An 11,091-nucleotide genomic window follows, 5' to 3' on the forward strand; every position below is an offset into this window, starting at 1 on the left:
TGAACAAGATTATACACATCTTTCTTGTTCTCATTCCACTTGGTCCCAAATTGATTATATTCTTGTATCTCAATTCTTGTTTCCTCGATTAATCTCTTCTACTATTGGCCCAATGGACATTTCTGATCATGCTCTGATATTTATTGACTTGGAATTGGGTACTCGTAAGGGTAGGTGGGTGTTTTCTGGCTTATCTATATGAAGATTCCCATTTCCAACAATTTCTTGTGGATCAATGGGCAAATAATACTCATTTTAATTCAGAACATAAAGCTAATCCAATCCTTTATTGGGAAACTTCCAAGGCTGTACTACAAGGGGATGTTATTGCTTATGTCACAGGGCATAATCGTTGCATTGCTTCTAAAATTATATCTCTGGAATGTCAATTTCAAAATGCAAGAAAAACCCTCATCTTCGTCTTCCTACTTTGGCTCATAAGGAGGGTATGATAGCAGTGCAAGTGGCTTTAAATACTCTTCTTCATGAACGGTTTAAGCATAGTACCTTTTATCGAGTTTTTCATTTTGGTAATCGACCTTGCTCATCTCACTAAAGCATGGAGTGGATCAAGTTTAATTTCTTCTATTCGGCTTCCCGACAGGACTTATACTAATGACCCTATTCAAATTTCTCAAATTTTGTGTGAGTATTTTTCTTGCCTATATACTGCAAACTCCTTTTCACAACCCTCATTGGTGCAGTCATATTTAGAGGATTCTGTTTTACCATGTTTAATGCCTCAGATGAGAGACTCTTTAAATGCTCCGTTGCGAGCAGTAGAAATTCCTTTTTCCGCCATATTGCAGACCCGGCACCATGGTGCGCATGAATGTTCTCGCAGATGCTCTTAAAAGCATTAATAATGCAGAGAAACGTGGAAAACGCCAGGTTCTTATTAGGCCATGCTCAAAGGTTATTGTACGATTCCTAACTGTGATGATGAAGCATGGCTACATTGGTGAATTTGAGATTATTGATGACCACAGAGCTGGAAAAATAGTCGTAAATCTCACAGGCAGACTGAACAAGTGTGGTGTTATCAGCCCCAGATTTGATGTTCAACTCAAAGATCTAGAAAAGTGGCAAAACAACCTGTTGCCATCACGTCAGTTTGGGTACATCGTGCTAACCACTTCAGCTGGCATCATGGACCATGAAGAAGCTAGGCGAAAACACACAGGAGGCAAAATCCTGGGATTCTTTTTCTAAACATGTAAAGCAGGCAGGCCAATAAAATTTCAAATAGAAAAAAAAAAAAAAAAAAAAGAAATTCAGCAAGTTATTAAATCGTTACCTGCTTGTAAAGCACCTGGTCCAGATGGATTTGCAGTTGAATATTATAAAATGTTGATTTACCATCTTCCAGGATCATTGGTGCGATATTTTAACTCTTGGTGTTAAGGATGCCTTAATTACTTTAATTCTGAAACCTGGGAAGGATCCACACATGGTTGACCCTTATCACCCAATATCTCTGCTTAATGTCGATCTAAAAATTTTTGCTAGAGTTTTGGCAGATAGCCTTGCAACTCACTTACCTATGCTTATTGGTCTGGAGCAAGTTGGGTTTGTTTATGGTCGACAATTAGTTTTACAGGTTGGTAAAGTTCTAATGGTGCTGGCGACAGGTCAGGCACAAGGAATATCTGGGCTCTTGGCTAGTCTAGATGCTCAAAAAGCCTTTGACAGGGTAGAATGGTCTTTCCTTTTCTCGACACTTCATTATATGGGTTTTTCAGGTTGGTTTTTTTTATTGTTTGCATGCTTTGTATACTGGCCCGTGTGCTTCTATTTTTATTAATGGGATTCGTACTTCGCATTTTAATATTTCTCAAGGAACTCACCAGGGTTGTCCTTTATCCCCATTACTTTATATTATTTATTGGAACCCTTATTGCGTACCTTGTTGCATGATGTTCATATCACTGGTCTATCTATTGTGGGTAGAGACTTGAAAGTTTTGGCTTTTGCAGACAATCTCATGGTCATATTTACTAATCCGGAGCGTTCTTTATCGTGTTTGCTGGATGCTTTAGCCAAATTTGGTTTTCATTCGGATTTTCAGTTAAATTTTCAAAAGTCGATGGTTCGTCCCTTTCATTTGACGTTACCCTCTCAATGGAATGGTACTTTTCTTTTAACCTGGGCACCTGGAATAGTGATCCCACAAGATCTTACTCAGCTTCATGAAGTAAATATGCAACCATTACTGGATAAGACTAAATCATGTTTTTTATTATGGCATCATTTTCATTGATGGGGTGTATTTCTCTATGTAATATGATTATATTGCCTCAATGGTTGTATGTTTACCAGATTGCTCCCTCTTATTTTTCATCAAAGATTTGAGATACAATTGAATAAATTTATTTGTGGATTTCTTTGGCAAGGAGGTCGATCTCGTCTCCCTTTGAATATGGCAGCTCTATCAATAAATAAGGGCGGCCTTGGTTTATTATTATTACGCCAATTTGTGGAGTCTTGTCATTTAAGGCAGATACATGATTGGCTTCTTATTACATCTTATTTTTCTTGGACTCCAGTGGAACTTAGTTTTTGGAAGCCTTTTCATTTTAGTTACCTTTTGCATTCTTCTAGATTAGACTCTGCTGTCCTGAAGAATCCTTATTATTTTTTGCTGGCTCCTTTAAGAGTTACTTGGTGTCAAATTTGTAATAAATTGTCAATTAATTTTCATATCGCTTCCTTGATACCTATAAGGGGCAATGGATCATTTCAACCTGGTATGTCAGCTTGATTTAGAGCAGAAAAGAGAGGGACTCTTACTTACTTGTATCAGATTCTTAAAAATGATGGTACTTTGCCAACTAGTTCTCAGCTATATGCTGAATATGGGTGGCCTCATTTAGATACTTTTTCATATCTTCAATTACGATTTTATGTATCTTCACTAAATTCTAAATTTTTAGGTTCTACAATATTTGAATCTATATCGGAGGTACTTTGGTTAGAGGCTCAAATGATAGTACCTTTAAAATATTTTAGGCATTGAGGCCCGGATTCTGTATAAGATGCCTGTCCTGTCCTGAAGTCAGCAATATGTGGCAAGTGCCATGGTATTGTAATAATTATAATCTATTTTGGATTTCTGATATTCAACATCCAGTACCTAAAAGTTATAAAGGTTTTCTGAAAAGAGTTATTCTTATGGATTTAAAAACTATTCTTTATTTGTGGATAAAATCTGTGGGTCCGACTTATGGTCAATGGAGAGCTCGTATGTTGCATCTTATATGTATGGAAGCTATGTCTATTTCTGATTGGGAGATGAAGCAGGGAAGACTATTTCTTATGATTTGGCAACCTTTTTTAAATACATCGACACCTACTACATGAAGTCGTGTTTTAATGAGTAGATCATAAAGTTATTTATTTATTTTATATGCAGTCTTGAGAAGGGGAATGGGTAGGGGGGATTTGGGAGAGGGTAATAGTTGAATAATCTTTCTTTTATTATAATTGTATTTGAAACAAATGGCTCCTTTTACAAAGCCGCACTAGGGCCTTAACACACGGAATAGCGCGCGCTAAATTGTCGCACGCGCTAACTGCTACCACCTCCTTTTGAGCAGGCGGTAGATTTTCAGCTAGCGCGCACTAATCCGGTGCGTGCGCTAAAACCACTAGTGTGGCTTTGTAAAAGGAGCCATTAAATTATGAATTATTTAATTTTTTATTTATACTTATATGTTATACATGATTGTAGTTATTATTTAATAAAAAATAATTTAAACTAAAATTTTTGATTTGGTTTTAGTTTTGGGTTTAGATTTATTTTCAGCTTCAAAAAAATCTGAATTCAATCTAGGTTACATTGAGGTGCATGAACCATTTTCCTACAAGTTTATTATTATATTTCAAGTTTATTATATTTGATATACCAGTTATTAAAGCCTAAGTGGTTTCCAACCAAATTTTACAAAAATATAAAATTAGGGTAGACTTACAAGGATAATTACGGTAGACACTATTAACAGACATATTGGACACAAAATGGGAAAATGACTAGAGAATACATCATATTATAATAAAAGGAGAAGGGAAGGGACAAACCAAGAGGGTGGGAAAAGGGTGAAAAGTAAAAGAATGAAAAAGAAGGTGACAGAAAGAAAGAAAGTCCTAAGAATTAAGTTTAAGCGTAATTATCAAGATCTAGGTATCAAAAGTATCTTTGACTAGGAAGGTTTTGAGACCTGTTTTAAACTTTGAGACACAATGTACTTGTCTGAAGTTAATGGGGAGAGAGTTCCACAACATAGGCGCAACCACTGAAAATATGAGATACTGTTGGGTGGATCTAAGCACTCTTGCCATAGTATATGGTGTCAAGAGCCTATGAATGAATGCCTGTAAGTGATCTGATTGTACCTTAAATGGTCTTACTTTTAAAAGAATACAGTTATTATATGCCTATCTAATGTAACTCCACTTTCCAGAGTGAAGCCGCCCTACCTTCCCCTCTGTTTTGTAGTCATTTACATAAGAAATAAGAAATGGCTTTGCCGGATCAGACCTTAGGTCCATCTAGTCCGGCGACCCGCACTTGGGTCGCCGAGTTGACTTGGTTGACTGATACCTATGCTATTGTCAAAATTCAGGTAAGGACTTAAAACACTTTTTGCTTAATGAATTACCACAAGACCCGGCAGCGAGGAAGGCCCGAAGCAAGTAAAAGCAGTAAGTTGTAAGCTTCCCTCCGGGGCTCTATTGTGTGCCTGCTGGTTTCCTTTCTCTTCCCTCCCCCTCCCCCATGGGACGCAACTTCCGGTTTCGGAGGGAAGAGAAGGGAAGCCGGCACGCACACGATAGAGCCCCGGAGGGAAGCTTAAAACTTACTGCTTTTACTTGCTTCGGGCCTTCCTTGCTGCCGGGTTGTTCACGGAAACAAAAAGTAGGCAGGACCCGGCAACGAGGAAGGCCCGAAGCAAGTTGTAAGCTTCCCTCTGTCGCTGATCTATGAAAGATAGGTCAGCGATGGAGGGAAGCTTACAACTTCCCTAGTGAGTCTACCAATGGGTTTCTGAGCTGGGAGGGATGGGAAGAGAAATGCTGCTGCTGTACTGAATAGGGGAGGGGAGGGGGAAGAGAAATATTCTGCTGCTGCACCCATTTTGGGGGAAGGGAAGAGAAATGTTGCTGCTGCACCCAATTTTTTTTTTTTTGGGGGAAGAGTAAATCTGCTGCTGCACCTAATTGGGGAGGGGGAGGAAAGAGAAGTGCTGCTGCTGCTGCACCCAATTGGGGTGGGGGGAGGGGAATAAAAGTGCAGCAGCAGCACCCAATTGGGGAGGGGAAAGAGGAAGAGAAGTGCTGCAGCAGCACCCAATTGGGGAGGGGGATGAGAAGTGCTGCTGCAGCAGCACCCAATTGGGGAGAGAGAGGGAAGAAGGAAGACCAGGGAAGGGAGAGGAGAGGCAAGAGACACCAAGACTATGGGAGGGAGGGAAAGGAAAAGAGCTACCAGACCATGGAGGGGGGGGGGAGAGATGTCAGCGCATATGGGGGGAGGGGGAGGAGGGAGATGCTAGGGCATGGGGGAAAGAAGAGAAGAAGATAGAGATGCCAGACCATGGGGTGGAGTAGGAAGGAAGGAAGGAAGGAAAGGAGAAGAGAGAGATGCCAGAGCATAGGGGAGGGGGTGAAGCTGAAATAAATCATGTACAAAGGAGAGAAAGGGCACAGGATATATAGTTTATTGAAGGGACATAGAAAGAGGGAAGATGCCATATGGAACAGAGAATAGGCGGACACTGGATGGAAAGGGCAGAAAAAGTGGACAGTGGATGCAAGGGGCAGAGAGAGGGTGGACAGTAGATGGAAGGGGTAGAGAGAAAGAGGGCAGAGGCTGGGTGGAAGGGACAATGAGAGGACAGATGTTGCATGGAAGGAAGCGAGGACAAACGCTGAATAGAAAGAAGAGAGTGAAGAGATGATTAAAGCAGAAACGATAAAAGGTAGAAAAATTTTTTTTTGTTGCTTTACGTAGAATCAAATAGTATTGTAACTGTATTAATTAAAGTTTATAAATAGGAAATTGAAATAAGGCAGTTTTTTTGGGACTAAACCCTTTTCCTCAGTTCAGGACAGGATACCATAACAGCAGGGGTGCCCAAATGGTCGATCGCGATCGACCAGTAGATCGCAAAGGCAATGTGAGTCGATTGCGTTGCTTTTGCAATCTCTTTCTTCCTGCCTCTCCGAGCCAGGCCAGGCACGTAGAAGTGGCAGACTCACATGATTTCACCTCCGATGTCAATTCTGACGTTGGAGAGGTAGTTCTGGGCCAGCCATTCGCTGCCTGGCTGGCCTGGAACTTCCTCTCCGACGTCAGAGGTGAAGTCGTGTGAGTCCGACGCTTGTACATGCCTGGCCTAACTCAGGGAAGCAGCAGGGAGAAATTGGCATGGTGGCTTAGGGGGTAGGGAAAGAATCAGGGAAGTGGAGAAATCGGCGCAATGGCTTGGGGGAGCAGGGGGAGAGAGAGAGAGAAAGAAAGGCAGAAATAAAGAGGAGGCGGGGGAGAGAGAAATAGGCAGTCAGGGGGAGAGAGAAAGAAAGACAAAGAAAAGGGAAGTGGCAGAAAGAAAGAAATATTGGATTTACAGTCAGAAGAAGGAAGTGCAACCAGAGACTCATAAAATCACCAGACAAAAAGGTGGGAAAAATGATTTTATTTTCAATTTAGTGATCAAAATGTCTGTTTTGAGAATTTATATCTGCTGTCTATATTTTGCACTATGGCCCCCTTTTACTAAACCGCAATAGCGTTTTTTAGCACAGGGAGCCTATGAGCATCGAGAGCAGCGCAGGGCATTCAGCGCATCTCCCTGTGCTAAAAACCGCTATTGTGGTTTAGTAAAAAGGGAGGGGGTATAGTTGTCTATTTTTATATAGTTGTTCCTGAGGTGACATTGCATAAAGTCATATGCCTTGACCTCTTTGAAAACCCGCGGAATATAAATGATAATTAACATTTTCTCTGCGTACAGTGTGCTTTGTGTTTTTTAAAATTTTATTTTTGGTAAATCATTTTGACTTGGTCATTTTGAAAGTAGCTCGCAAACCCAAAAAGTGTGGGTACTCCTGCTGTAGAGTCATTCTTGTATGTCTGGATGAGCTATATTTATCTTTTTTTTTTAGTTGTTTAAATTCATGCAGAAATAAATGGCTAGATTGAACCTAATGACTTAATTAACGCCTTTCCCTTTTTTTAAACTTCTATATCATTTGAAAGAGGGCAAATATCTAATTATTCCCTTCTAGCATTGGATGCTTCTTAAATTTAGTAAAAATATTCTGGCACAAATATCAAACCTTAAAAAAGGAAGTCAAATTGAGCATTGGAAAATAATAATAATTAACTAATAAAAATAGTACGCATTTAAGTCTCCTTTTGCGAAAATGGTTTTAGCGTGTGCTTAGCGCGCGCTAAGACGCTAATGCCAGCATTGAGCTGGCGTTAGTTTTCCCGCTTAGCGCGGGAGTTTGCGTGTGCTAAAAATGTTGGTGTACTTTAGTAAAAGAGGGGGTTAATTTTCCCCACCATCAAATTTCCCCATCCCGCCCCACCCGGCTACTGGAAAAAATTTCTGGGGAGAACACTGTTTTATATATATATATATATATATTTTATTTTTTTTTTAACTTGAAAATTTATTGAATTTTAAAGAATACAAAAAGATAAAAGGGTGTACATATGATATAATAACAATAATAGACAATCATAGGAATGAATGGTGAAATACATTTTTCAGGAATAATGAGAAAGGTAATTACAGTATACAATATTGTATAGTCATGAAACAAACTAAGGGAGGCAATAAAAAGGGGATAAGAAGACTAGGGAGGAAAGGGAAAAAAAGAAAAAAGGGGAGAGGAAAAGAGAAAAGTCAGTAGGAAGGAAAAATTATCCAAGGGAAGAGAAGGAAATAGAGGATAGAAAGGAAGAAAGAAATCCCTCAGAGGCCAAAGACGAAAAGAAAGAAAGGAAGGAGGGAAACAAAGATAATAAGAAAGAGAAATATTATAGAGAATTCAGATAACCTAGAAAGGGTGACCATTTAAGATAGACCTTGGAAGACAGAGGTGTGTAAGTGGAGATCAACATTTCATGTTATGTTGGAGTAATACAGATTGAAACCAGAAATGTACTGAGACTGAATCAAAGGACTTCCAGTTGGAGAGTATAAGTCTTAATGCTATAATAAGAAGCGTATCAAATAAAGCGTGTTGGGTTTGAGGTATGTTGAGCATAGAAGCTTCTATTTTCAGAAAAATAATTGAAGGAGAAAGATCAGTCAAAAATCAGTTGAAAAATAGACCATAAGTCGAACCAGAAGGTGTGGAGAAGAAGACATTTATACAACATGTGGAGTAGAGTACCAGGTAAAGACTTACAGTTCCAACACTTATTCGAAGGAAGACCAGCGATATGAAGTTTTTGGAGAGTCTAATTTGTTCTATGATATAGGAAAAACATTGATTGGGTCGAATTTGCGGGGGAAACGGTTCTAATGATTTTGGACCATAAAGTCATCCATTGTTTGTCTGATATCAGGTGTCCTATATCTAGTTCCCATACATTACATAGTGAAGCATCAGTGTTTGTAGAAGAAGCGATAAGTAGTATATATAGTTTGGATGCTACATGACCAGTCGTATTAAGTAGAGTGCAGTGTGAGATCAAGGAAGGGGTTCCAAGCACCATAGAATATAAAATGTATGATTTTGTGATTATGGTAGTAAGTTGTAACCATTGATAGAAGGCAGATGCTGGGAGGGAAAATTTGTCACGCAATTCTGCAAAGGTCAAAAGTTGTAAGGCTGGAGTACAAATGTTAGTTAAGGACCAGATCCCTAATTTAGCTCAAGTGGACCAAAAAAAATTGGTGCTTTGTCAATTAGGAAATGAGAATTATGCCAGAGGGAAATCAAGGAAGAAGTATCGACAGACACATCAAGTAATTTATCTAATTCGTGTAGACAAGAAACAGATTGTGAGATGATAGGGTTGATCTCATGGAGTTTGGTATGTGATGTCAACAACGCAATTAGCGAAGGAGAGAAGGTACAGAGGGAATGTTCAAGTTGCAGCCAAAGAGGACAATAGCTGGATGTTGATGAGAACCAGTGGCTGGATTGTTGTAGAATAAAGGCCTTGTGATAAGTCATAAAATCAGGCAATAACACTCCCGTTGCCGCTTTGGAGGCTTTAAGCTTTTTAAGGGCAATCTTCGGTGGTTTTCAGCTCCATATAAAAGATGAAATATGCTTGTCTATAGTTTTGTAGAACAAGGCTGGAAATAGTCATGGGATCATACTAAGGGCAAAATTTACTTTAGGGGCTATCAACATTTTAATAGTTTCTATTCTGCCCCACCAGGCAAGATGGAGAGGATGCCACAAATGCAACAAAGTCTTAACATGTTCAATAAGTTTTTCACCATTATGATGAATCGTGGCAGATAGAATAGCATATAAATCGATTCCCAGGTATCTCATAAATGAAGGTGACCAAAGAAGACGAAAGGGTTGAACCAAAGCTGGTTAGGAATATATGTTAAGTGGTAACACTTCGGTTTTATGTTGGTTGATTTTGTAGCCAGAGAAAAGAGAGAAAGAACCTATTAAGTCAAAGAGGGTAGGTAGAGATTGATCCAGTTTAGTAAGATAAAGTAGTACGTCATCCGCATATGCTGTTAATTTATATTCTGAGTTAATGTAGTGGATACCAGAGATTCTTTTACAGGAGTTGATCGCTAGAAGAGTGATATCAAAAAGATAAGGTGAAAGGGGGCAACCTTGCCTAGTATCCCTATGCAACATAAAGGAAGTTGATAAAATGTTGTTTGCAATTATGGAGGCTTTAGGGGATGAATAAAGGATTTTAACATAATTAATAAATTGAGGGGGAAACCCAAACCAGTGCATCGTTTGAAAAAGGTGAGACCATTCAACTCTATCGAATGCTTTTTCAGCATCCAATGATAGGGCTATACAGGGATTTTTGGAGGAATGTGCAATGGAAGCAAGATGAAAAAAGAGACGGGAGTTGTCCATTATAAACCGACCTGGCATAAAGCCTACTTGATAAGAGGAGATAATCGAACCTATTGAACGTTGTAATCTAGAGGATAATATAGTAGCATATATTTTGTAATCAGCATTAAGTAAAGAGATAGGTCTTTAATTCGAGATTAGCTGAGTATCTTTACCAGGTTTTGATATAACAGTAATAATAGCATCTAAGAAATGATTGTTGGACACTCTGGCCCTGATTCTCCAAAGTGCATCCCGATTTTAGGAAGCTGTAGGCGTCCTACAGCTGTCTAACCAGCCAATCGGGATGCACGTTTAAAAAAAAAAAAATGCTCCCCAGGCAGGCCTGAAGGCGCCTCCGGGAGCCTAGGGAGACCCACAAGATGCCTAAGCTCGTCTAAGGGCCTTAGGCGGGCCTTAGGCTGAACCTAGGCGGCCCTACGCATCTCCCTAGTAGATGAGAAGCTTAAAATGTAGGCCAGCAAAATGCTGGTCTACATTGTAAGTAGACGCGGCCGCTATACCTATCGCGGCAAGGGATCTCTCTGCCGCTATAAGTATAGCGGGCCGCGGCCTGTCCGATCGCTGGGAGGAGGGTGCCCAATCCCTCCTGCCCGAAGACGCACCCCCCCGGCGCTAACAACCCCCACTCCACCAAACCTGTTCTTACAGATGGGTCTTGCACGTCGCGCAAGCAGGCACGCCTCATCGAAATGAGGCGGGCCCGCCCCTTCCCGGCCCATCCCGCCGAAGCCTAAGGCCTGATTGGCCCAGGCTCTAGAAGCCTGGACCAATCAGGCCTTAGGCATAGCGGGTCTGCCCATCCCCACTTAATCTAAGGCCTGATTGGCCAATCAGACCTTAGACTTAATAGGGATGGGCGGACCCGCTATGCCTAAGGCTTGATTGGTCCAGGCTTCTAGAGCCTGGACCAATCAGGCTTTAGGCTTTGGCGGGATGGGCCAGGAAGGGGCGGGCCCGCCTCATTTCGACGAGGCGTGCCTGCTTGCGCGACGTGCAAGACCCATC

The 11,091-nt window shown here is 40.6% G+C and overlaps 1 protein-coding gene across 1 annotated transcript; it reads left to right on the forward strand.

Moving 5' to 3' along the window:
* The first annotated feature begins 792 nt into the window (after nt 1–792).
* Nucleotides 793–1,255, forward strand: LOC117362709 (40S ribosomal protein S15a). The gene has a single exon (XM_033949595.1). It carries the CDS (start codon nt 820–822, stop codon nt 1,210–1,212), a length of 393 nt encoding a protein of 130 aa, XP_033805486.1. The 5' UTR covers nt 793–819; the 3' UTR covers nt 1,213–1,255.
* Nucleotides 1,256–11,091: the final 9,836 nt, after the last annotated feature.

This window comes from Geotrypetes seraphini, chromosome 1 (genome assembly GCF_902459505.1).
Source record: "Geotrypetes seraphini chromosome 1, aGeoSer1.1, whole genome shotgun sequence".
In the NCBI taxonomy this organism is placed as follows: Eukaryota; Metazoa; Chordata; class Amphibia; order Gymnophiona; family Dermophiidae; genus Geotrypetes; species Geotrypetes seraphini.

What these genes read in the sequence shown, in the direction of transcription:
- LOC117362709 (XM_033949595.1), top strand. Translation starts at nt 820, where the DNA reads ATGGTGCGCATGAATGTTCTCGCAGATGCTCTTAAAAGCATTAATAAT.